At 48.8% G+C, this 27,222-nt stretch overlaps 1 protein-coding gene across 3 annotated transcripts; it reads right to left on the bottom strand.

The window, feature by feature from the left end:
* Positions 1–335: 335 nt before the first annotated feature.
* On the bottom strand, positions 336–26,897 carry RAB11FIP1 (RAB11 family interacting protein 1). Of its 3 annotated transcripts, none has more exons than XM_045535913.1 (6): positions 26,477–26,897; positions 12,226–12,668; positions 10,066–10,825; positions 7,308–9,134; positions 6,495–6,603; positions 336–1,698 (listed from the first exon to the last, which is right to left on the bottom strand). In XM_045535913.1, exons 1-6 carry the CDS (start codon positions 26,851–26,853, stop codon positions 1,480–1,482), a joined length of 3,735 nt encoding a protein of 1,244 aa, XP_045391869.1. In that variant the 5' UTR covers positions 26,854–26,897; the 3' UTR covers positions 336–1,479. The 3 variants fall into 3 exon arrangements, with proteins under 3 accessions (XP_045391869.1, XP_045391870.1, XP_045391871.1); XM_045535914.1 differs by lacking the exon at positions 26,477–26,897 and adding an exon at positions 26,150–26,222; XM_045535915.1 differs by lacking the exon at positions 7,308–9,134.
* Between the last annotated feature and the right edge of the window lie 325 nt (positions 26,898–27,222).

Here is a 27,222-nt window from a genome sequence, read left to right as displayed (position 1 = left end):
AAGCTCAGGAGTTTGAGGTTGCTGTGAGCTAGGCTGACGCCACGGCACTCACTCTAGCCTGGGCAACAAAGCAAGATTCTGTCTCAAAAAATAAAAAGAAATATTCCAGTTCCAATATTAGGTGAGTAACAGTGAATTTACCCAAAGAATATGAACTGGTGCTTTTAGTTAAGAAGGGGTCAAGCACCCTAGTTTAAAAAGTACACGTCTATTAATCTGATTTTGAAAATATAGCAATGCAAAAAATAGTATCATCTTCTTGCTCTTCACAATTTTACAAGGAGGTAAAATGCCTGTGAGCATATTCGTGAAGGAAAATGAAAAGGAAACAACAGTTTAAAGGCTGCGGCACTTCTTCTTTCTACTGGCTTTTAAATTTTATTAACTGCATTAAGCCCCTCACTACAACTTCCCCAGTATCCCAGAAGTAACCTGGGTTTCCTCTTGGGCAGGGCCGGGCGGTATTCAAGGGGCAGACACAGGAACACAGTGGAAGCCCTTCGTGGTCCCAGACGGTGGTTCCCTGTCCCCTGCACAATGAATGGGCTTCTTCATCTTGAGGACTTGGTGGACCCTGTCTCTCCCCAGGAAGTGCTGCCAAGGCAACCAGCCAAGCAAAGGCAGAGGGAACAGCCAAAGGAACCCCACTGATGTCGCTGTGTACCCGACGGCAGTGGGTGCTGGGATCACCCCACCCCCCATCAAGGCACTGAACAGGCCAGCGGAGCCAGCAGGACCCCTGCTGCCACCAAGGGAGGGACTTTGACCAACTCCCCCTTAGTGAGTAAAGAGTAACTCTCCTAATTCCTGTATTCTACTTTTCCTACCTCCAGCAGAATGGCCCCATGGATCTGAAGAGTACATTTTAAGGCACGAGAATAGAAGTTCACATTTAGAAAAGGCAGCTTGCTCAAAATCTGAAAGGCACAGCCAGAGGCTTTCCCCAAATGCCTCTGTTCCCGTCAAAAAAAAAAAAAAACAAGACCCAAGTCTGAGAAGCTGGGTAGGTTTACATGGTATCAAAATGTAGCATCTGCAGCCAAGAGTACACCTGAGCTACTCAAAAGCCAAGAGAGTATGTGTAACACAGCACCGACTGCAGGGCCCTTTCCTCCTTTCTCCCGAAGCTTTAATAACCGGAGGATATGCATTGAAAAAGTCTCAGCGAGAAAGAGAGAAAACCCTAGTGTTAAAACACATTCATACCTCCTGCGCCATCCCAGTCTGGGGCTCAGGATCAGATCCGATGACCGCAACTCTAGTGGGCATAAAATATTCACGACCCGGTTAAGGCACCGCGCATTTAAAACTGCAGCCGTGGGAGCACACAGTGAAAGAGTCGTTGTAATCATTAACCTGACTTCGGTGGGCAGAGTCGACTCTGGCCAGATAACGCGAGGGAGACGGTGACTCGGAGCCTTGCCCTCGGGAACAGGCGGAAACAGACTCACGAACATGTCTCTGCTTTGTTCCGGCGATTTACATCTTCCCGGCCTTTTTGCCGACCTGGGCGGGAACACGGAGGATGTTGGGGGTCTCCTCCATGACCCTGACCAGCAGGTTGTCGATGTAGTCCTCCAGCTCGCGCACCTGCAGCTCCTTCTTGCCTATGGTCTCCTTCTGCTGCAGGATCAGCTGGATCAGCTCGTCGCGGGTCAGCTGCATGTAGGCGAAGGCAGGGTCCGAGGGGCTGCACTTCTTTGGAGGGGACAGAGGAGGGGGAGACGTTACCAAATCGGCACAGAAATCTACCATCTCAAAGAAACGCAAAAGAACAACATGGTATTCGTGACCTGGGTCTCTCGGGAATACCTTTTCAAGTTAGGGTGAAAACAGTTTGCTGACTGAAGTGTTCTATAAAGGGCCAGAGAATAAATATTTCAAACTTTGTGGGACACATATGGCCTTTGTCGCATGTTCCTCGTTGGCTTTTTTTGCTTTTGTTTTCTGTTTTTATGACCATTTAAAACTGTATCAATAAAAACCATACTTGGTTCACAGGCTGGGGGCCTCTGGACTTGACTCTGGGCTTGGGGTTTTGAGAAATGTCATCATGGGGCTGGGTGTGGTGGCTCACGCTGATAATCCCAGCACTCTGGGAGGCCGAGGCGGGAGGATCACTTGAGCTCAGGAGTTCAAGACCAGCCCGAGCAAAAGCGAGACTCCATCTCTACAAAAAATTGAAAAATTAGCTGGGCATGGTGGTGCATGCCTGTAGTCCCAGCTACTCGGAAGGCTGAGGCAGGAGGATCGCTTGAGCCCAGGAGTTTGCAGGGAGCTATGATGATGCCACTGCACTCTAGCAGGGGTGACAGAGTGAGACTCTGTCACACACACACAAAAATGTCATCATGGGAGGACTCAGTCCTCCAAATGAGCGTTTGCTCCTCTGGGTACTCCAGGAGCTTGCACAACCAAACCCCAGTGCAGAGCTGGAGACGGGCCCAAAGCCTGAAAAGGCCCATGACGGCACACGGCTAGAGAGGGTGCGGATGAGGGCTCTCCTTCCATGCCGTGAGCAGGTCGCTGCTCAGCCCGATCACGTGCTGCTGATTAAGCCACACTCAGAAGGATGTGCTTGATGCAGTGGCCACTCAGAGACCCCACTTGAAGTTATTTCATACTCGCAAAATATGCAGAGTCTACACCAAGTGCCACCAGTCATCACCCTCAGGGTGCACAGCAGCCTGTACCAGGGCTGAGCGCTCTCACTGTTGGTGAGAGCAGGCAGCCTGCATGGTGGCTGGGCTTCCTCGGCATTTATAATCCGGGACGCCTGGAGCCCAGCTGCAAGCCCAAGAGGCCTGAACCACAAGGAAACACAAGGTAGAGATTAAACAAAGAGTAACATGTTGTACAAGTCTCCACTGAGGGAGACAAAAGTGACTTTTCCTGAAATCTGTGGCTCTGGAGATTTATACGTTTAAAGAAACAAGATGAAGAGATTTTGCCTGCAGAACTGCGAGGCAGTAACAGTTTCACCGCCCTAGGGGTCTATGGTTTCTGTGTCTACAGAAAGGCCAAGAGACTACCTCCTCCAACAGCAGCTAAGGCAGGCGTAGAACCAACACTTGCCCTTCCACGATGCAACTGAAGCCAGTACATTCGCAATCAATCAATCAATCAATCAATCAATAAATAAAAGACTTTGAAATCAGAAGAGCCCAGCTATGTGACGATTTAAAAATTACAAAAGGTGAGCACTGGCCATGGAGAAGAGGCACAGAGAACACACCCACTGACTCAAGAGAGAGCAGTGGCTACTGTCACATATATTCTACCAGGATTTTTACCCTGATTTTTCTTTTTATGTGGGTGTGATAATGATCATGGACACAAAAATGTGTGTCCAACTCTTTCCATATAACAGATGATTTTTGGATCTAGTTGGCTGTACTATTTTAAAACAGAAGCATTAAAAACCACCTTGGTAAATAATAACCTCCCAGTTATAAATCATCTATAAAGGATGGAGACCCTAAAACAATAACCAAGGGGGGAAAAATCGTTGTCGTAATGGTCCAGCTAGCTTTTCATAACTTTAGGTATGCAAGTTCTTCCCCTAACCTCTCTCTTATTTTGCAATATTCCAAAGCATAGTTATTTTCATGAACACTGGCTTACGCCTTGGCACAAAGCATCAATTATGTGGCAGGCCGACAGCAGTCTCCAGGAAGCTCAGCACATTCACTCGGAATGTTCGCTAGGTGTGCCGGAACCAAGACCTTGGCCGCAGGCAGGCAGAGAGAGGGGCTGCGGCAGGGCTTCTGAACCAGGAGCAAAATGAGCAGCGGTACCTTTGTTTTGAGGCCAGTTATTCTCTTAATCAAGGCCAGGAGAGAAGCCCCTGACTAAATGAGCTTGGAAGAGTAAATAAAGTGGGAGCCAGGGTCTTGCTAACTTCCTGAGCATGAGGCGTCTGTTTCTCTTTGAAGCTATGCTGCATTCCACAGTAAAAGGAAGAGGGGAAGGGAGGCTGCTAAATGACCCTAATTTTCATTACTGTCCCCTTTATGCTGTTCTTTGGCCCCATTTCCTGGTAAATATCATTAACTCCGGGAAGATAAGTGCTGCCTCTTCTACCTGCAGCACCCACACGGAAGCCAGGCAAGCTGGTCGAGGTAAGAGTGCATTTTTAGGCACGGGCTAACGTGTAGCAGGTACACAGTTCTGGCTGTGGCTGGGAACTGTGAGGCCGATGCTCACCGCCTGCCCTGTCAGCACGTCCTACAAGAGAAGAGAGGGCAAGTCTGCTAGAGGATGCCAGCTTGTTTTCAGCAGTAATTTGTTATGGTGACTTGGCCTCTTTTATCCAAAACTCAGACCTCCAGCTTCCAGTGAACTTTTATCCCCATTCCTAGCGGTAGAGGCACAATGAAGCCGGAGGGAATAACCACCACCCGGCACTTAGGGAAACACTTTCAGCCACATACAATGGATCACAACTGTAGTCCCAGCTCCTGGCGGGAAGGGGCTGAGACAGGAGAACTGCTTGAGCTCAGGAGTTCGAGGCTGTAGTGCACTACAATCTCCTGCCACTGCACTCCAGCATGGGCAACACAGCAAGACCCTATCTCCCCCACAAAAAACAACAACAAAACCATTTGATATCTTGGAGTCCATGGCACTGTAAAATCTATAATTGAGTGAAAATTTAGCTGCCCTGATGAAAATAAAAATAATGTTTATTTCTACAGACTGCAGTTCCCAGGAGTCAGTCGGGAAGTTCCTCTGCACATATTTGAAATATAATACATGCCTGCCCACTAAGGGTCACCAATGCCTCCGTAAATCATTCTCGTCCAGTCCCCATGACAAGGAGTCGAAGCCCAGGGATTTACAGGAAGGCCATATTCTAAATCTTTCTGAGTTTAGACCCAGAAAGGGCAGGATGAAGACACTCCCAGGCAGAGATCATCTGGAAGGCTGGTTTTATTTCTGTGGGGAGGAGTCTTTTTTAATGTTAGCCCACGCTTTTTAAAGAGAAGAGATCCTCTAACCCAGCAATATTCTCCCCAGAAATTCAGCTTAAGGACAGAATCTAAAAGAAAGAAGAGAAAAAGTTCTATGCAGGAAATTGTTGACTGTAGTGTTAATTCATAGTTAAAACTGGAAAACAACCTAAATAGCCAATAATAGGGGAATGGTTACGTAAATACTGGTATGACCATTTCAAAGACTTAAATAGCAACATGCAAAAATGCTTATGATATACTGTGGAGTGGAAAAGAGAATTTAAGAGTATTTCCATCGATGTGAAGGAGCTGGAAAAATTACCATTTTGCAACCATCACATTCACTGATGTATATTAAAGCCTGTTAGTAAAAGTTCGATGAAGAACAGGACGTTCACATGTTCTGAAATTAATTCCCCACCAATGTTTTTTTCAATTGTAAAGGGAGAAAACAGTAACCTTGCAATGGAGAACCTGGCAGATGCCACTTAATCGTCAGAGTGACCACTGTCCCTGGTGGAACAATCTGACACCATGCGCCTCTCTAGCTGACACTGGAGAACACGTTATTTGTATGGTTAATTCCTGCCGAGAATGAGTAACATCAGCCAAACCACGAGGAGACATTAGACAGGCCCAAACTGAAGAAGATTCTACAAAACAACTGATCTAAACTCTTAAGTGTCAATGTCTTGAAAGATTTAAAAAAAAAAATGCTAAGAAACTATTCTGGAGCAAAGGGGATGCAGAGACAGGACAATCAAATGCAGTGAGGGGCCCTGGACTGGGAAACAAAAGCCACAAAAACTAAAAAGACACTAGAGGGACAATTGGGGAAATTGAAATATGGACCACAGCTGAGAAAACAGCATCACATTAATGTTAAATTTCCTGATTTTGATGAATGTCCTTATTCTTAGGAATTACACACTTAAACTATTTAGGGGTAAAAGAAGCATATGAGGTATGCAACTTACTTTTAAATGGTTTAGGGGAAAAACATGACACATTGCACCTGTGCAAGCAGAGCCGGGGGAGGTGGGGGGAGGCGAGGATGACACGGCAAACCTGGCCGGATGTGAACAGCGGTGCAGCGGGAGGAGGGGTTCACAGGGGCTCTTTGTACCGCTCTTGCAACTTTTTTTAATATATGAAATTATTTCAAAATAAAGTTACTGAAGAAGTATATCTATGCAATGATTACAACCGTAAGAATTTTACATTCTTGCCAAAAGATAAGAAAGGAAACACGGTGGTGGGGGGTGGGGAATGTCTGACCTGACGGTGCCAGAGTGTGGGTGGCATTTTCTTCTCATTAGAATGAAGTGCCAGCATGGGTCATGTTGCTTGAGACACACAAAAAATTCAACAATAACTAAATAACTATAAGGGGAAAAGTAATTATCCACTGGAATGCCTGAGGGCTTCCAAAGGTGACCTAGAGACCCCAGGCTTACGATTCGGTAACTCCAGCCGTTACTCTAGAAGCAGGTGCGCTGTAGCTCCCCAACGACCACGCCAGCTTCCCAGAAGACATACCTTCATCATGACTTCGTTGATCATGTTCTCACTGATGATGGTGGCAGTTCCCAAGCTGGAGTTAGCAATCTTGGTGGCTGTTGTGTTCATGGGCTTCACAGGATGAAGTCTAAAGAGAAGGGGGAAAGGATCCTTAGACCTTTCTGTAAGGGCAAAACTGAGAAACTGCCCATCTCAAAGATGGCAGCCAGCGCGCTGGACAAGGGGTGGAATGGTTCGCACGCTGCTCACACCTCCGGTGTCTCAGTTCCTGCGGAAACGGAGGAAGTCAAGGCTAGGCAGCAAAGCACGTCCTTGGCCAGGTGTCCTGATGTTCTCATGAGACCCTCAGTCTTGTTATGAGTATCAGGAGAACCTTAAAGGCCGTCTCTTATTTTTGGAGGCAACTAGAGCCTAGGACTCCACTGTGGAGCTCCCCGCAGAGCTTTCGTGTCTCCACAGCAAAGAGTTCAGAACAAACACGCCAGCTGCACGCTGGGCAGTGCTTGGAGGAAGCTCTCAACACCGCTAGATCCTACCACTCCTGGGCAGTGAGACTGTTAAGACACTGGGCACCTACCTCTCTGCAACGTGTGAGCTCCAAATGTGACCCTGCAGAACAACTCCGGAGCTCTCTTTGAAGACTGCTGCTATGATCTTGCTACAAACGCAGCAGTGTCCTGAGCCACTCCCCCCACAAGGGACGGCCCTACCAGCAAGGCAGCTGGGCTGCAACACCAGAACATCCATGCCATCGGAAAGCCAAAACCCCTGCAGGCAAGATGCAGAGGGGACATCGCTCACATTCACAAAGACAACCTCCCCGTCTCTCACCTGTGCTTGGCTGACCCGGGGCCAGCGCCTGGCTGGGCTGAGACTGGATGTGTCTCTGAGGGTGAGACCCAGGCCTGAAGCAGTGGCTTCCTCTTGCCAAAATGTTCACCTTTCCCAGCCGAGCCCTCTGCTGTTGCTTTTTTTTGAGATTCTGCTGTACTGGTGTGCTGAGTGTCAGAATGTGGAGAGCTGGGGACAGAGTGTGTGGCAAGAAAGGTCTCAGAAAGGGAGGGGCTGGGGAGAGGAGAGTGCAGGGACGTGCCAGGAGGCTGACTAAGACTCCCATTTCCCTTCGGGTTTTCTTCCTCGCCACAGCCAGCGCCGAGCAGCTGTTTCTCCAAACTTGAGCTCTCGCCAAGGTGTGGCTTTTGAATTCCTAAAGCCGAGGTCTGTCCTGAAGGAGCTGTCACGGATGCTTTGGGTGCTTTTGACGTGAAGTCATTCAGGCTCTCTGCAGGTGCCAAGCCATCTGGCCCGACACTTGTGCTCAAGGACGAAGCTCCTTCATCTGGAGTTGCCACCTTTGCTGTCTTTCTGTCATCTTCTACCTGATCGATTCTTTCATCATCCGACGCAACTTCAGGAATGGAAGGAAGGGTCAAGTTCAGATCAGCCATGATGGGAGATCGAACATCTGAGGCTGACTGGAGGTCACCCAGGGGGTCAGACAGTAGCCCTTCATGGTCACTGGCTTTGCTCTGACGCTGAGCCAGGAGGGCATCGTCTCCCTCCACCCTAGAGAGCAGGGTGTCTTTCGCTGAGCTTGCTTCACTCGCGCGGCCTTGGGAGAAGTGCTCCTCGCGGGAGGGGCGGAGGGGACAACCCCACGTGGGGGCTGGCGCGGGCCTGTGTGCAGCGGCAGGTTCCCTCCCGGCATCTTCTGTGCGGGAATGGCCAGTGGGCTCTCTGCCAGATGCGGTTCCAGCGGCAGTCCCTGCAGGAGTCAGCTCCTGGGGACGACTGTTGTCCTCCTCTACCCGCCCTGGGGACCTCGCCACCTCCTCTTCATCCAGGAGCTGCTCGGAAAACGACACGCGCTTCTTGGTTTTCTTTCGGCCCTCGCTGCCGTTTACACCCATCTCTGCAGACTTCTGCACCCCGTAGTCAAGCGAGGGGCCCAACTCTCCCATGCGAAGAGGGGGCGCGGCTGCAGTAACTGAAGCGGTCATCCCACCGGCCCCGGCTTCGTTCTCCCCCGAAAGCCCAGACTGACTCTCGGGGCCTGTGCTGCCCCCCAGGGGAGGCTTCCCGGCTGGGCCTGCGACTCTGCCCCCGCCCAGTGAAAGGGCAGACGCTCCTTCCTGGGCCCCTTCAGAGGGTGGGATGTAGTCTCGTTTTGTAGGGGGGGACCTCAGAAGTCCTTGTCGCCCCATTTTAGGCTGCTCTGGAAGAGGCTCCTCGGATCCGTCACTGCCGCTGTCCCCCGTGTCCCTCTCTCCAGGCCTCCCTGGCCCTTCGCACGCTGGAATGGGCGGCTGTTCCAAAAGTGGTCCCGGGGCAGAAGAAATGGTATCTGGAGCTGGTGTCAAATTCTCCTTTTGCGACTCTGCTTCAAGGAGCAGGGACGGTTCTCCAGACCTGGCCTGGTCCCCGTCTGCGGGAGGCCAGCCCTCGATCGGAGTGGACGTGGCAAGGGGAGCTGCTGTGGGAGATGAGAAAGAGGAGGCGACAGAAGGACTCTCAGAGGACTGTCCCTCTGAACCACGCCCTGATTCAGAGGGGGCAGGTGCCCGGCCAGAACCGGAGGGGAAAGCAGGAAAAGGAGGAGGAGAGGGAGGGTGAGGAGGGGGCCTGGCTGTGGGCTGGGGCTCTGGAGACACGTCCAGTCTGCAAAAACGACAAAATAAAATCTGCAGGTCAGTTGCAGACGCATGGCGGGAGACAAAAAACATGCAAAAATAAACCCGTTCAAAAGGGAGAGCTTTTTTTTTTTTTACATTTGGGGCAGTACCTTAAGAAGTTAATGAAGGAACATCAATACTTAACACACAAAAGGGACACCAGCCTACAGTTTTTTGTGGTGATTGACACAAAACCCTAGCATTTGATTACTTCGGGGCAACAAGCATCTAGAGAGTTTAAAGCAATAAAAGATGTAAAGCAACAGGCATAGATGTTTAAGAGGAACAGGCTATGTGTGTATGTGTGTGTGTGTGTGTGTGTGTGTGTGTGTGTATCAGAACAAAGCTAGCAGAATCTCCAAAAAAAGTCTCTCAAAAGTCTGTCCCAGCCCGGACCACAGAAATACTGTGAGTGTGAGTCACTCGATCAGCGAAGCCCCAAGGCTCACATGGGCTCTTGCGGGGCAAGGGTGGCCATGCAAGGACCGTCACAGGCACCCTTGAGAGTGGACTGAGGGTCTCGCACGCCAGCAAACTGGTACCAAAGTACGAGAAGGAGAGATAACATCTGCCTCAAAGGGAAATGTGTGGTAGGAACTCAGTAGACGCGGGTCGTGCACTACCCCAGACCTCAAGCTTGCAGCTCTCAGAATCTGCTCCACACCACTGCGTTCCACCGCGATCTGCTCACCTTGTCGAGATGGACAGGCCGTGCCTGCTGGGCAGTGGCTCGGGGCTAGGAAACATCGTGCATCTGCGCAGAGCAGGCCAGGCTGACAGCGGGGACTGGCTAAATAACAGCTCAGCCGGCAAACCTTTGGCACATGCGGGTACCGTCATGGAACAAGCAAGAAGGGGGCCTTGCTGAGCACCATGCACATCGAGGGACAGGCTGCGTGAGAAGAGCAGGGACTCACCGGGGTTTGACCGCTCTAGTCTGCGGAGCCCTTGCAGCGGGGACAGGTGGTTTCGGTTCAGACTTGGACTCTGGCTCAGCTTCTGGCTCTGTGATCTGCACATCTTCAAAGGGGTTCAGGGAGTTACCCCGTCCAGAGACAACGGCTGCAGTGTCCTTCTCAGATCTGCTCCCACGGTCCTCGCTGACCTCCGAGAGCGAGCCTGCCTTCCCCTTCCCCAGGCCGCCAGGGGGGCTTTCGCCGTCGCTGCCCTTGGCCACATCCTTCTTCCCCGTCACCAGGGAAAGCAAAGAGGACTTCTTGTTCTCCGGCTTCTTGCTCTCTTTGGTTTCTTTTGCAGCCTCAGAGTTCGCCAGAGCTGTGTTTTCCTTGATGTTTGTGCTGACCGGCCGGTAGGCTGGCAGAGACATGGACTTCAGAGCGTCCTCGGAGAGTCGCCTGTCGGGGGGCATCTCCCCTCCTTCCCCAGGCTCCTTCCAAGACCGAACAGCCAGGTTTTCCGTGGATGAGAACAAATGCTTCTTCCTGAAGCCCTGCGGGGACGGGGAGGAAGACGGGCTGCCGTCCTTGGTCTCGCTCCTGGCTTCCGGCTGCTCCAGGTAAATGTGGTTGCCGTTGATACACACGTTAGAGCGGGAAAGCGTGTCATTCTTAGACCGAAGGCCGCCAAGAAAGGAGAGTCCTTCCTTCTTGGGGAGGGTGAAGCTGATCTGGTTGAGCTGCTTAAGATCCGTGCTTGCTGTTCTCCTGTGAGACGTGACTGCGGGAAGGAAAACAAAGAACAGAAAGAGGATGGGTTAAGCGACAGTTTGTGATGCGGAGGGAGGCATCTGTCGATACAGTTTTGGTTGTCACAGCTGGGGGTGGAGGTATGTGCCACCCTACAGCGCACAGCACAGCACCCACCACAGAGGATTCTCTGGCCCAGACTGTCCACAGTGCTGGCTGGGAAACCCGATGTTAAACCAATGAAAAGGGCATCAGTCTTGGGAGAGTAGCAGAATCTGGCCAATAGGAGGAATTTAGGCATTCAAATTGAAGTTCCAGGCCCGGCGCGGTGGCTCACACCTGTAATCCTAGCACTCTGGGAGGCCGAGGCGGGCGGATCGTTTGAGCTCAGGAGTTCAAGACCAGCCTGAGCAAGAGCGGGACCTCGTCTCTACTAAAAATAGAAAGAAATTATATGGACAGATAAAAATATATATAAAAAAAATTAGCTAGGCATGGTGGCACACGCCTGTAGTCCCAGCTACTCGGGAGGCTGTGGCAGGAGGATCGTTTGAGCCCAGGAGTTTGAGGTTGCTGTGAGCTAGCCTGATGCCATGGCACTCTAGCCCAGGCAACAGAGTGAGACTCTGTCAAAAAAAAAAAAAATTGAAGTTCAAAACACAATTAATTCAGAGTTCAAGGACTTACATTCTTGGGCTTTCATTAGGGATACGCCCCAGGGAGGGAAGTGTAGCAGAGGAGCTCAATAACTATCTGATGAATTGGTGAAAAATCAGAATAGGTTCCATGATTTTATCCTTAAAAAAAAAAAGAAAAGAAAAAAACCAACAGACCAGGCATGGTGGCCATGTAATCTCAGCACTTTGGCAGGCAGAGACAGGAGGATCACCTGAGGCCATGAGTTCGAGACCAGCCTGAGCAACATAGCAAGACCCCAGCTCTAAAAAAATTAAAAAAAAAAAAAATTGGCCAGGCACAATGGCTCACGCCTGTAGTCCCAGCTACCCAGGAGGCTGAGACAGGAGGATTCCTGGAGCCCAGGAGCTCGAGGCTGCAGTGAGCTATGATGATGCCACTACACTCCAGCCTGGGTGACAGAATGAGATCCTGTCTTAAAATAAATAAATAAATAAATAAAAAATAAAACAAAAAAGCTTGGATGCACTCATGAGACTCATCCTGTTAGCTCCAAAAGCTTGAACTGCTACACGTCAGTGACAGAGCCAGACACTTTGGATGAGGAATTTACACATTCTTAGAAACCAGAAGGCTCAGAAACAGAGGGGCATCCTTCCCGAGGCGCCCACCGCCACCCTCGTTTCATTAACTGAGATACTGGATTAAAAGTCTTCCTCTTCTGATCTGTTCTCCTCTCTCAGCACGTGGCTGAGAAGAAGAAGAAGGTCCCGGGGGAAGGCAGCGAGCACTCACCGTCCGAGGCGGAGGAGGACTCATCCTCATCGTCGTCATCACCCCACCGGGACTGGAAGTCCCCGGGACGCAGCAGCACTTTGTCTGCATTTGAAGTCGGCAGGACGGACATGGACTGGGAGAGCGGCGTTTTCTGCAAGTTAGACTTGGAAAACAAGGTCTTGATCTTTGACTTCTTCTTCTTGTCCTTGGATGGAGACTCGTCATCGCTGTCGACAGAGGGTGTCGTGGCGGGCACGATGGCTGACGCGGTATCTGACACACTGTCCTTGTTCCGCCCCTTGATTTTGTCCTTCAGTTTCCCGAACGGATTCCGAGACTTGTCCTTCATGGAGAGGTCGAACATGCTAGCGGTCATGTTGTTTCTCATGAACTGGATTTCGACCTCAATCTCTCCCCGCTCTTTGTCCTTCTTCCCCGGCTTGGACCTCAGGGTGTACCACCTGGAAGGAACAAGGGCATGAAACATCTCACGGTCCCCACACACCGGCCCTCCCCTCTCTGCCACGACCAACCTCCCCAAACGCTTTCTCTTTGGAGAGAGGCAGGAGTCAGGGGTAGAGGGCAGAATCTGTACTTTTATTTTTGAGAAGAGAGCTATTTCTAAAAATAAATGAAAACATAAAACATTCCATCAAATCACTTCCAGTGACTGACACTTTCCTTCGATGGGGTACGAATGCAAAGATCACACCCAAACAGCCGAGGAGGTGGCGGGCAGGTGTGTATGTAAATCGCAGAGAAAAACCAAGAGTTTGTATTAAGGACAGTTCCTGCCAGCGGGTAATGGAGCACACAAGACAGAGGGTTTTTTTTTTTTTTTTTTTTTAAAGAGTGAAGTAAGTCAGATGCAAAGTAACAAATACTATATGATTCCACTCCTGTGGGGTACCTGGGGCAGCCAAGTTCATCAAGGAAGAGGCGAGCGGTGGCTGCCAGGGGCTGGAGGAAGGAGGGACAGGGGAGCTGACCTGTGCCGGGTGCAGACTGAAGCTGGGAGAATGAACGGTGGCGAGGGACGTGCAGCAATGTGAATGCACTGAACGCCACTGAACGGCTAAAAATAACTGTAAAATTATTTACAGTTATCATTTAGCTAAAATTTAAGATGGCAAATTTTATGTTATTTACCACAACAAAAATAGAGAAATTGGAAAGACGTCATTCTTCTCTGTCTTAACACTCAGAAAAAGGAACATACAAATGTTATTCAAGTGTTTCACATGGTCATTTGCAAATGATTTCAAGACATGGCAAATGACATTACACCACTGCGACTCCACTGACTGACAAACTTCAGAGAAAGGAAACCACCCCTTGGCAATCGATTTCCACCTGGCAGTCCCACACCCCTGTAGGACCACTGGGAAACTGCGAGAACGTGAACCTCATTAGTAGCGTGACCATTATGGGACAAACGCCACCAAACACCTGGTCTACCGAGAGCCACCGTGCACAGGGCAAACTGAGAACTCTCACTCAGATGCTCTTTTTGGTGACCTATTTAAGAGCTGAGGGCCGAGGGCTTGAAGGAAATGATGGTTTTGCACAAAAGAGCACCACTTCCTCTTCCGGTCAGCCCGGGCTCCCTCCCAGGGCAGGTCCCTGCCCCCAACTGCTCTTGGCTCGCTCTGCACTTGCAGGAAAGGGGCCGGGGGCAGGAGAAAGCTACCACCTGAGCAGCACCTGCGCACACCAGGAAACATCCTCATTCCAGCTGCACCAGGAGGACCTGCAGCAAAGGGCGAACTCGTTTTACAGAGGAGGAAACCGAAGCTCTCGATCTAGGTTACCTGTAGGAGGTCTCGCAATTATTTTGGAATGCAGCTAGGACTCTCAGTGAGCTCTACATTTCCCCAAAGCTCCTGTTCCTTCTCCCACAACAGGATTCCTGCTTTAAACTCTCTCCTGATTTATCTTTGACAGGCTGTCTTTTGTGACACAGAGAAAGGAGGACTCTGATTTAAACTCTCTGAGAAGAAAGTTTAAGGTTCTAATCTAAATGTGCAGCCCAGCCACAGCCTGCAATCCTCGCACTTTGGGAGGCCAGGTGGCAGGACTGCCTAAGGCCAGGAGTTTGAGAGCAACCTGAGCAAAACAGAGAGATCCCCCCATCTCTACAGAAATTAAAATGTAGCTGGGCATGGTGGTGCACACCTGTAGTCCCAGCTACTTAGGAGGTTGAGACAGGAGGATCACTTGAGCCCAGGAGTTTGAGGTTGCAGTGAGCTATGATGACGCCACTGCACCCTGTCTCAAAAATAAATAAATAAATAAATATCCAAAGATAAAAGGAGAAAGGAAGAAAACCACCACCACTTGCCGTCAATCACAAATTATACGACTGGACTGAAAGTCCAGTATACAAAGTCATCCAGAAGAATTTAAAACGGATTAGCAAAATATAGCCAAGATCTGGTAAAATTATGTGAGCTACTGTTTTGGACTTTAGGAGAAATCCACAGGCGGGTGAGGGGGACTGATGCGTGTTGGAAGATGCAAGGGCTTTACACACAACTCCCCCGTCCCCGGGCTGGTATCTTTCCAATACGTTTCCCAGGACCGGCCTGGAATAGTTTGCATATTTGTCACTTAGATGTTGAGAGGATTATTTGTATTTTTCTCCTCTGACAGTCATGTGGTAAATGGTAGCCTTGGTGATGAAGGGTGTTTGGCTTTTGTAAATACCAACCGGAGGCACCTGAAAAGGAGAAGTGGCTGCAGGCCGAATGCAGAGGCTCAGATGACCACGGAGCAGGCAGGGCACCCCACCTCCGGCCCGGGCAGAGGGTCAGCCCAAGGCTCCCCCCAGCTCGTCCACAGAGCTGCTTCTGCCAGCCCTCCCCAGGGGTACAAAAACATAATAGACTTCAAAGAAAACCACCTGACAACTCCAGGGCCAGCCCCTCCTTTCCATAAGCATCAGTGAAGTTTTTGTTCACACTTCCTGATGTTTTATGAGCAAAGCTACAACCAATTCCAGAACATTCCCTGGGGACCGATTATTATTACCTGACACTTAGGTCCAATCCCTAAGCAAAGTGGGATTTGTTCTGGAAACTTCCAACACCATTAGGAGGTGCAAACAAAAACTTCCCCAACTGTTCTTGATGTTTATTTCACAAGCAAACCTAAAACCAACCCCAAGTAGCCAAGAACAGCCACAGGGCTATTTAAGGACGTAAAAAGGAGACTGAGTATCTTAGGCAGGTAAGCAGCCAGCGAATGTTCCAAATTTTTAAAAAATGCGCTGGATTACTAAAGCTACAAAGGAAAACAGGAATTGTTTCTTCTACTACCGATATCATCCTTAGATTCAAAAACAGTTTAATGGATATTTGACCCAAGCATAATTTGATAAGATGCATGAAAGCCACAGTCCATGAATGTCTTGCCCTAAAAAATCCCAAACCAGGACACAGGCTGGGTGCGGTGGCTCACGCCTGTAATCCTAGCACTCTGGGGAGGCTGAGACGGGAGAATTGCTTGAGCTCAGGAGTTTGAGACCAGCGTGAGCAAGAGCAAGACCCCGTCTCTACCAAAAATAGAAAAATTAGCTAGGTGTCGTGGCGCATGCCTGTAGTCCCAGCTACTGGGGAGGCTGAGGCAGGAGGATTGCTTGAGCCCAGGAGTTTGAGGTTGCTGTGAGCTAGGCTGACGCCATGACACTCTAGCCCGGGCAACAGAGTAAAACTCTGTCTCAAAAAAATAAAAAGATAAAAAAAAATAAAATACCAGGACACAACTGTAGGTTTTAACATTTAAGATCAATTCAGTTTCTAAGTGTTTCTGTCCATTTGTTTTTCAAGTTCCCTTAATTCCTGCACCTCCCAGAAGCAGTTCATCAATAATAAAGTCCCAGCCCGCCGCACGACATGCGATGGCGGTGTGGGCGTGTTCCAGCATTACCTTCCACAAGGCCCAGAACGCCGCTGTTATCTCAGAAATCAGGGTTGGGTCCATTTCGCTAGTCCAAAGGGCAGAGTACAGAAAGAAAGCCACAATCTCAGTGTAGCAAGTTTATTTTAAGCCTGTATTCTGAAAAAAATCCTGCAATCTAGCAAAAAAAAAATCGAGTGATCCTTTCTATAAGTAAATAATTATTTTTGCTTATAATTAAAACTTGGTCCTGTAAGAATTAAAGGGATCTCTGAATATGTAAAGTAACAGAAAACTTCTATAAACTATATCTATCCATCTGTCTATCTATCTAGCTATATAGGTACATATTTTTTTTTTAAGAGAGAGGGTCCTGCTCTGTCACTCAGGCTGGAGTGCAGTGGCCTGATCAAACCTCACTACAGCCTTGAACTCCTGGGCTCAAGTGAATCCTCCTGCCTCAGCCTCCCGAGTAGCTGGGACTACAGGTATGCACCACCACACCGAGTCAATTTTTTTTTTTTTTTTGTAGAAAAGGGGTCTCAAATTCCTGGCCTTGAGTGATCCTCCCACCTCCGCCTCCCAAAGTACTGGAATTACAGGGGTGAGCCACTGTACCCAGCCTAAACTGTATTTTAAGTAGTAACAAGCATAGGGTAAAAATTCAAATCATACAAAATAGTACAGAATGAAACATTCATCTTCCTCCCACCCCTGACCCCATGCTCCCCTGTCCTCCTCCCAGAGATAACCACTGTCATCTGTTGTGTGCACCCTCCCAGTGACGGTCTGGGCAGGTACAAGCAAAAATGCATATTGGCCAAACAGGCAACCCTCCTGGCCTTATTTTTTTGGACTTGTTTTTTTTTGATCAAACACAAGATAAGGCAACAACTAAAAATATACAAAAAGTCATTTAAGTCTTTTACACTTTCTAAAAGCTGTCTTATGAAGAGAAATAAGGGAATATGGAAGAAGAATGGGCTGGGTACAGGTGAGAAAGACACACGAGTCTGCGTCCACATGACAGAGGACAGAGCAGGGGCAGGACGCTGCCCTGCCTGCCGGGTGGCCCTGCCGGGGAGCCGGTGTCCGGATCCACACTGCGAAATACCCTGGGCTTTTTTTTTTTTTAATTTTTTAATTTCAGCTTATTATGGGGGTACAAAAGTTCAGGTTATATATATTGCCCATGTTCCTCCCATCTTTTACCAGTCTTTCGGGAGCAGCTAAAACCATCCAACCATGCCCCGTTCTCAGGGCTGGCTTGCCTCGAGCGGACAGCTGGTTTCTCAAACACAAGGCAAGCTGATCCAGGGGCCTTTGGCTGGAATGTGGCAGAGTCAGGCCCGTGGCTCCTGCTGCTGGGAGATAAAGGCCTCCCAGTGCATCCCTGCAGACACTCGGGATTATACCGGTAAAGCACTGACCGGTCTGTCTCAAAAATAATCTTTCTGTAGCTGAAACAAACCTGTTTTTCCTCTAAAACACCCCGGAGGGCAGACACGTACAGAGAAATGATGGCTCCAAAGATTCAGTTCCAGCATTTTCACATGCCAGGCACTGGAGTGACAGAGATAAAGAGGGCCTGAGCCGCTCACCCTCCTGTGGGACCGAGAGCAGGCTCAGCAAACATCCCCGCCGGGGTGTGACATTGGGACAACTGCTGCCCACTTTTTAACTTTGAGGCATGAGAAAATAATGACACATGCTCCTGCTGAAATACACGATTTCATCACAAATAAGGACTCGCACACAAATAAGGTTCTCGGCTAATTTAAGCCCCAAGGGGCCATAAGAACCAGCTACCCAGGAACTGCTCAGCAAATGCATAGATACCGCATCCCGGTATCAGACCCAGGCAAAGGGGGGCCACCAGCTGCCCATGTTACTTCCGCATTTCAGATGTGCCAGTGTTAATTTTAAGGGACAGCTGTCTCTGCGTGAAGTTTGGACTCCAGGGTCAATGTGGACTGTCTACTTCCCTTACCGTGCAAATCTCAACCCTGACTTGCAGCGTGAGTCACGTCCACATGAACCAAGCGTTATGACACAGGGGACAATGGCTTTAGGTGAGGAAAGAAGCAGGAAGAACAGAACCACCCCTGACCTCGCGTTGGACGGAGGACGCATTCATTCTTTCCTAGATGAAGAAATTTTAAAAGTGGTTCATGAATTCCCCAGGGAATAAAAATGAGGCTGAAAATTATGTGGTTTAGCAGCTGAGAACATCTAAAAAGGTTCTGAAAGGGAGTGATTCCGTGTGGGTGAAATATCCAGTCCCTTCTCCCGGCGGCCCAGAAGCAATGCCTCGCCAACAGAGACAGGGGTGTTTATGACCTATAAAACATTTGTGATGTGTACCTTACAGAAGCTATGCAGCGTAACAAGTTTTGTTAAGGAACAAGGTAGCTGGTCATTGTCACCTAACTCTTAATACAGAATCACCCACCGGCTGACCTTGCCTCCCTAGACCTTCCCCTCCGACCCACGTCAGCTACTTGGAAGAACTCCTGGTAAATCATGAGAATAGCCAATGGTCCAGGGCTCATTTTTTCACCCTAATCCCTGAAGCAGCCACGCTAGCGGCACTGGAAGGCTATTTGGAGCCAGCAAACTCAATCCTAAGAACTGGTGAATGACTTGGTAGAGGAGAGAGTACAGAAAAGACAGGTTAAAAATGCTTCTGGCCCTTTCTAGATTATAATTTGTTCTCCAGAAATTCTCTTAGACAGGTTACAGAAAAAAATGCAAATACGTATTTTTAAAAAGTTAACTCAATCTCATGCTAATCTATTACCTCTTTACAAATTTTCTTGAAGTCTTTTTCCTGTACGTTTTAACAATTAGTAGCTGAGAGACCCTAGGCAAAATGTTTAAACTCTCTGTGGGTCAGGTTCCTCCTCTGAAACAGGGTTGAGAGCACCCACCTCACAAGGATGTTGTGAAGATTAAATGGCTTAATGTAGGTAAAGTGCTTAGAACAGTTCCTGGCTATAAATCTTAACTATAATTACTACTTGGTTGTAACCAGCGTGCACATACAATTCTATCTGTAGCGAATTATACATTATCGCCTTGCAATCTTCATAGCCATCATTTTTAATGGCTATCTGACATTCTGTTAAGCAGGTATATACCGTATTTATCTGCCCATTCAGATGGCTCTCACAAGGTAATCTAAGATACTAACAGTTCTTACTGACTGTATTACTAAGTACCCAAACTTATCCACCACATATAAGTGACAATGATCTGCATTTAAAGAGAGTAGAAAAGACTTCCAAAATTGGTTGGTATCACACAATTTCCAAAATTAAAAAATATATAAGGATTTTTAAAACACCATGTTTAGTGTATATTTTCTGTAACTTGTTGAGGAATATAAGGATCCTCATAGAACTCTCCCACACAGGTGGGACAGAGGCGAAACAGAGGGCTCCCAGACTCTCAGAGACATGCCACGGCGACACAACTTACTTAAGCGCCTGAATCAAGACACGCTTTCTAAGTGGAAAGCAATACTGAATTCCTCGTAGGTGAAGACTAAAGGAAATCCTGAGCATCAGTATTTTAAGATTCTCTAAAAATTAGAAACATGAATCCATTTTTAAACATGGAAGTTTACCACTCCCACCAGTGGCTTACCAATTCTTTACAAAGCTTGATCGTATCTCAAAAAGCCACACGTGTTAACATTCTACCATCAGATCCAGTATCTATCTCACTTCTTGCCCAAATGTAAAATGCCACTGATGCGTTTTATTTGGTCTGTCAAAGAACAGTGTGTCGTGGCAACCATGGGGTCCTCACACAAGGAGACTTTAAGGATGGAAAAAGAAAATACAATAAATACTTTGGTTCAACATCCCTTGGCCAGGACAAAAGAAAACAAACAAACTTCAGCATGACCTACATCAGAGAACATTCGGTCCCCTCCTCACCCCATAAACAGCCTCACACTCCTTTCCATGAGAGCTCCTGGCAAGGGAGCAAAGCTTCCGTGATTTATTTCCTAAGCAAGGTAAGTCCAAAGAAGGGAGGGGAAACACACACACCCAAAGTATTTTTAAATCCTGTTTTAATAACAAATAATTAGTAAAAACGAAAAGTTCCCTTGAAAGGAACCCCCACAGGACTGGTGCCGTATGGGGGGGAGGGGACAGTCCTGAAGGGACAGCCCAGGCCTCTGCCTGCTGCTGCTGCACTCTGCACAGGACACCCACTCTTCAGGGCAACAAGAGGCTTTCTGGAAGCCTTAATTGTCCTACCTAGAGGTTAGCCATGTCCCTTTTAGTAAAAGAGTATTTAAAAAGTGAAGTGTGTGTCAGCCACACCTCTAGGATATTTTTCTGGGATTCCTTGGAAATGCCCTCCCAGGACTCCGTTCAGGAAGAGACACTTAATCACCGCTGCCTTCTCTCTCCACAGGCACATTCCTAAGTGTGTCCCCCAGGAACACCCTGCAGACTCCAGCCCTTGATTTTTCTCTAAAAGATTATCAACAGACTTCTCCCTGCAGGAAAGGAATTTCTCGTCTCATTAGCGCTAAAACTGGCTCCTTTGCCAAAGGCTTCATTAGCTACCAAGTCGCTGCAGGTAACCCGCTTCTTCAATAGGGCACTGACTACTACGCCGTATTCCCAATTGGGAAACTGAAATAAGCAGAGCTTTGACCTCATACTTTGGACATTCCGGGTCTCTAATCCACTGGGCTAAACATAACATTAAATGGTTCTCCATGTTCACTCAGGCAAACCACCGCCTGCCCTGAGCCTGCAGGCACCACAACCACTCACTCCCTGGCAGAGACGCGGGCTCACTCAGCAAAGAACAAGAAGGACAGATGGACGTGGTCCCTGTCCCAGGGGAGAGCAGACAAGTCAGGCTTGGCCTCCTGCTGAGCCCGATGGGGCGTGAGATCTGACCTGGGAAACCTTAAAGTGAGCAGAACCCGCTTGGCTAATGCAAGAGTCTGGGTGTTAATTTTGTTGGAATTCAAAGACCCTGAGGTTTAGAGATCTGCCCCAGGAACCGCTCTGGGATGAAGATAAGATCTAAAACGACCACCTATCACTCTATTTAGGGCCAGGCCTTCTTATCCTTCTGGAGCTAAGCCAGACCTAGCTGTCTCTCCAAAAGTATAGGGTAGGAAGCATGATTTTCCAGGACATAGGGCAATGCAAACTATAGTGTTCTAATGGATATCTCAGATCATCGCTAAGGAGGAGGAAGAGTGAAGTCAGCAAATGTATGTTGGAGTTGATGGCATTTTAATAAGTACATGTATTGCTTGTAATATAATTATAACATTTTTTAGTTAATAACTAGAATTAAAATGACATATCAGATACTATTTATAAAAACCTTCCTCTGACGGTAGTTACAGAAATACAATAGGAGCCTTTGTAACCAAAAGGCAGTTTAAGCAAGATGAAAAAGGACAAGACTCTTTTCTATGCTTAACTTCCCTAACGTGAAAAACATTTACATGGTTCACTTACTTGAGGGTTTTATTTTTCATCTATGGGTTTAGCTTTCCTAATGTAGTGTACTATGTTTTCCTTTCTTAGTCCGATAGCCCCTGAAGCAGCGGCTCCGTCAGCTGTGTGAGAGCACACCAGCGAGATGACATCAGCCACCAAGTCACAACACAAAGACCCGGCCTGTCTTAAAACAGTAAATACTTGAAGACACACATACACACCCTGGTTTCAATGGTATTTCCTGGTAATTCACTGCGACAGAAGACTCCACTCATAGGTGTCACTGCCCAAAGCTGCCTTTGTAATGGTGACCTCGCCCTAGTATCACAGTGACTGTTGGGGAAAGAAACCAACCGCCACTTCCTGGTTCACTTACAACACCAAACTCTCCTTATTTTATGTGTTCATTTTTATCACTGCCTCTCCCTCACCCCCTACCCATCCAACCCATCACGCGTCAGGTTGACTGCACCTGCAAGAGCTTTCTGAAATGCAGCCACCTCTGCCCATCTCCACAGCCGTCACCCCCGTCCAAGCCACCCCCATCCATCGCCTAGGTCACTGCAGCAGCCTCGCATTCTGTCTGTGTGATTCCAGGCTAGGCCAGGTTCTAATCTATTCTCCACCCATCAGCCACAGCAATCACACTGACAAAGTGGCTCACACCAACCCAACCCTCTGCTTTCAATGCTCTGTGGCTTCCCTCCCTCTCAAGTAAAGTCCGGCCTTCTTCAGCTACATCATGCACAACCCTCCAGCTCCCAGGTGTTCCTGCCTCAGGGCCTTTGCACAGGCTGCTCCTCCCCCATCAGGCTCCCTTCCTCTACTCTTGCCTAGAAAAACCCCTCTTTATTCTTCAGCCCTCTGCCTCAGAGAAGCTATCTGCAATCTCCTCCTTTAAATCACGTCCTTCCTGCTTTTTTCTTTTTTGATGCCCTGTTCTCTTCTTCCACAGTATTTATCACAATACACGACTATTTATTTATGTGTTAATTTGTTAATGTCTACTCCCCCACAAGGCTCTGAGTTTCCTGAAAGCAAGGATCATGCCTGTTTGGTTCACCATGGTTCATACAGCACCTGGCACACAGTAGGTATTTATAAATGTTTACTAAAAGAATGGATGAACTTTGGAAACGAGAAGGAAAAAGGCAGTTAGCACTTTCTCCATGCTAACTGAATGTCTTACAAATGAAATCATAAATAATACTGTCAAAAACACATGAGGGAACATCTTTCACTTCACCTGAAGGAGTCTGAATTGCTCTCATTTTTAGTCATTTCGCTCTGCTGCTACAAACAGGTTAGGGCTGTTTATCCCAGAACCCACAGAGAATTCAGCCTTCAGCACTGAGCTTCAGTTTCCTACCTGCAGTGGGAGGGGACTGGCTGTGGGACAGGTAGGAGGGTTTCCAGTAAGGCCCATTATTAGTAAGGGAAATTCCAAGAAAGGAAAAACTTAACCAGTAACAACATTGCTCAAATTTTCCAACCTGTTGCGAAAAACCTAAATGTGCTTCAGAAGCCCAAGGGTATAAATCCAAACACCAGATGCCTATAATTTGTGATTTGTAGCTCACTACAGTCATCTACTTCTCTGCATCCAACCATCTACCTTTTATTTCTTTTTAAGAATCCAAATTTCCGTTGGCATCCTATCTCGGCATCTTACTATACTTTCTGTTCTTCAAAATATCTAACCCTTTATAATATCCAAATCCTTTCATATGTAACTGAATTCCCTCTTGAGTCTTTAACAGATAGAAGAACATGACCCTCCATCACTCACATTTGCCCTTCATTTTGGGAAGACTATTACAATATTAAGTTTCATGGTATTTAGTTAAACGATGGCCTTCCAGTCACCAAGCTGAATAAATATTTGTTTTAATCTGTATTTAGATTATTTCCTCCAAATTTTGGTGCTCTTCATATCCTAAACTACATGAGACTAGAAAGATGAGCAGAGAATCCTACCTGTTGGTCACCTGATTTTACCTCTCAGGTTCGTGTCTGTTTTGTGGCCACAGTGTTTAACTGATTCCCATTTAACCAAGACCCACTGAGACTCCATGTCCTTAACAGATGTATAAGTACAAAATCAATTCATTTCCATTTTTCCTAACCAAAGGGCTACACATTCTGCCCTATTAAATGTATCCTATCTGTATGTCAGCTTCTGTTTGGTGTTTTAAAAGTGTGTGTCATCACAGTAAATTTGAGGTCAGCAAATTCTGAGTCAAGATAAAAAGCACATTCGCTTGACTCCAAATAAATATGACAGATGGGGCTTATCAAGAAATCAAATGGAAATATTAGCACAGTTAGCTCTTAACACCTTGAGCTTCTGGACCCATGACAAGAGTCATACTCTGTTGCAGCAACTCTTCTTTGCTAGAAGAGAACACAGAGAGACGCAGGTAGACACACACACAATATCTACAGACCAAGATTTTAACTTTTCTTTCTAGTTGTTAGTGCCTAAGCTGGAGTCAAACCATTAATAACTAGTTCAAATAACTTTCCTAGCCCAACCAGTTTCTTTCTGTCAAATGTCTGCCTCTCAGTGCATATCTTATTCTCCAATCTCAGCAATCTTGGGCACCCAGGTGATACACCCCAGCATCAGACAGGCTTAGGTTACCTGGGTTCCCCCAGCACCTTGGAAAGTCCCAGAAAGTGGTAGATGGAAAGCTTGCAATTCTGCCTACCGGTAGAGGAGCAAAGAAGCCTTCCTCCGCAGTTATAAGAAGCCATCAACTAAGCACTATTTTCCTGTAAGTCGATACTGTGACTAAGTGGTGATCAGCTCAGACACTAGAGACAGGAGAAACTGTTTAGGATCACATCTGAGAAGATGAGAAAAATAAAGATGCAGAGATCGAACACTTCTTGAAAAAGACAACTTACGGAGGTTTTCATCTCTCAGAAAGCAATAATAGAACCTTCTGAATCTATACACTGGCCCCATTAATCCAGGAACCCAGAAACATCTTACAAACATCAATTAAGTGTGGCAACATACTCTATTTACAAATAGGGAAACTTGGGTGTTCAGAGACAGAGCAGCCCATGGTGAGTCAGGACCACAGCAGGCACCAGACCCAGGACTCTGGAATCTTGGTCTCTGGCAGGGAGATGCAATCTGTCTTTCAAAGGGATAAAATGTCCACATAAAAACAGATGGCAGAGAGAGAAGTGAAAATACACACACATTGGGATGGGGCAAGACAAAGGACAGCCAACAGCGCCTATTTGTAGCTGAAAAGGAAGCTGACCCAAGGCACCAAATGTCGTTTAATCAGATGGAAAATTAGCATTGCTTCAGCCCTTCCTTAGCAAAGACACTGCTCACCTTATGGATTGTAAGTTGATGCCATGAGATACCTCATCCATCCTCACATCAAGGCTCTCTATTTTTATCTGATTTGAGTTCAGAAATGCCTATTCATCTTTGGCCAGATAAGGTAATCAGATATTCCATTTGCAAGCATGCTTGCTGAAGCGATCCACCCTACAGTAAAGGGACTAACTACAAACCCTCTGGATTTTCCTGTCTTCCTCACAAGAGAAAGTTAAAATATTTAAACTATGTATATCTAAAATACACAAAGGGGGCTGGGCACGGTGGCTCACACCTATAATCCCAGTACTTTGGGAGGCTGAGGTGGAAGGAACCCTTGAGGCCAGGAGTTTGAGACCAGCCTGGGCAATACAGTGAGACCCTGTCTCCACAAAAACGTTCGAAAATTAGCCAGGCATGGTGGTGGACACCTGTAGTCCCAGCAACTGGGGAGGAGTTCACGGTTACAGCAGGCTACGATCATGCCACTGCACTCCAGCCTGGGTGAGAGAGCGAGACTCTGTCTCTGAAAAAATAAAAAAATAAAACAAAATACACAAAGTGAATCAATCAGTGTGTTTCCTAAACTGTAAGGTTTAGGTGATAACGTGTCTGGCCTGCTTACTTAAGGTCTAGCAAAGTAACCAATTAAGCTAATCAAGGCTAGCTTTTGATATATTTGATAAACATAATCAAATGTTCCATTGGGTCAAGCACTGCCCTTTCCAAACACCTGTGAAAGAGAACAAATAAATCGGTAATACCCTGGAGTGAACTAGTTTTTACCCAGCTTTTTCTGCGTAAGAGAGATACCCTGACACAGAGCCCCAGACTGCATAGCTACAGGGGAGCAGCCATCCACCAGGATTAGGACCAGAGAAGAGCGTGACAAACTCCAAAGAGATACAATGCCCAGTTTTGCTCAGGCCAGGGCAGACCCTGGCTCCCTCCATCACTGGGAAATCCCTACCAACATGGGGCCCAGGGCAAACACCACACTGTTCTAGCATTGTTTCTCGAGGGGTAAATTCTCTTCACCAACCCCCTAGGCCGGTAAGAGGCGGGGGAGGGGTAGCAATCTCAGGGCAGCCGGCATGCCCGCACTGCAATGGCCCCGCTCCCTGGGTTAGCCTTTAGGGCGGGGGGTGTCCGTGGGTTTCATGCCTCCCTGAGTCCCGGCCCAATCAGTCTCAAAGTGTCCTGGTCAGTGACATACCCGCGAGGCTTCCACCTAAGTTGTGGCAGGCATCAGACACACTCTACCCACCCTGACAGGAGGAGTCCGCCTGCCCACATATAGTTTCAACTCATCGAAAATTCATCTGGTGCTTACTGTGTGCCAGGCGCTGAGCGGCGTCCTGCAGATTCAAAAGCGCCCCAGATGCCGCCCCTGCCTCCACAGAGCCCGCTGGGGCGGGACAGTGAAGGAAGCGGAAGCCGGGGGGACACCACCACTAGCCGGGGCTCCCCCAAAGACCTCTGGCCACAGCGCCGAGGCCGCCCGCCCCTCCCCCGCCCGGTCCCCTCCCCCGGCCGCACTCACTGCTTCCTCTTGCGGCCCTGGTCGCGGTGCAGCTCCCGCAGGTCCACCTCGGCGCGGCCCAGGAACTTGTCGAGGCCGAGCAGCGCGCGGTGCAGCACGGTGAGCTGCAGGGTGGCGGCGCCGGCCGGCACGGGCCCGGAGGCCAGCAGCGGCGGCAGCTCGAAGGTGGCCTCCTCCCGCCACACCGGCGCGCCCAGGCTGCGCTCCGACACGGAGGTGGCGTACTTCTCCTTGCCCACCTGGATCACCGCGTACGCGTCGCTCGTGCCCCCGGGGCCCTTGGCCCGCAGGCCCCGCGCCTGCAGCACCGTCACCTGCACGTGGGTTGGGGACCACACGGCCCCCGGGCCCCGGCCGGCCGAGGCCGTTAGGGACATGGTGGCGACGCCGCGTAAGCGAACAGAAGACCGCCGCACCCCGCGGCCTCTGTGGCCCGCCCAGCCGGCCGGCCCTTTAAGGCTTCCGGCCACGCCCCCTCCGGGTCCCGCCCCGGGCACGCCCCGCCCCACCTGTCGCCGCGACCCGCCCCCGCTGCGCGGCCGCGCAGGGCACCGGGGCACCGAGGGCGGGGCGCGCGCGGGGGGGGTCACGTGGACGGGGCGGGGGCGGCGGGGATTCCGCTCCGCGCGGGGGCCGGCGGGGGACGGTCACGGGCGGACGCCGAGCTGCCCGCGGCCCTGACCTGGCGTCAGACCTCACCGCCGGTGTCACTGCACCCGTGAGCGGGTGGCCCTGCGCGGGCTGCT

This window comes from Lemur catta, chromosome 22 (assembly GCF_020740605.2).
Source record: "Lemur catta isolate mLemCat1 chromosome 22, mLemCat1.pri, whole genome shotgun sequence".
In the NCBI taxonomy this organism is placed as follows: domain Eukaryota; kingdom Metazoa; phylum Chordata; class Mammalia; order Primates; family Lemuridae; genus Lemur; species Lemur catta.
The sequence above is the reverse complement of the archived record's forward strand: the minus strand, read 5'-3'. Positions and strand labels throughout refer to the sequence as shown.

Excerpts from the sequence above, each read along its gene's own strand:
- RAB11FIP1 (XM_045535913.1), bottom strand. The coding sequence starts at position 26,853 with ATGTCCCTAACGGCCTCGGCCGGCCGGGGCCCGGGGGCCGTGTGGTCC. Across the intron at positions 10,826-12,225 it reads GTCCTCCTCCGCCTCGGACG|TCACGTCTCACAGGAGAACA; the intron begins GTGAGTGCTCGC and ends TCCTTCCCGCAG. Across the intron at positions 1,699-6,494 it reads TCAACGAAGTCATGATGAAG|AAGTGCAGCCCCTCGGACCC; the intron begins GTATGTCTTCTG and ends TCCCCTCCAAAG.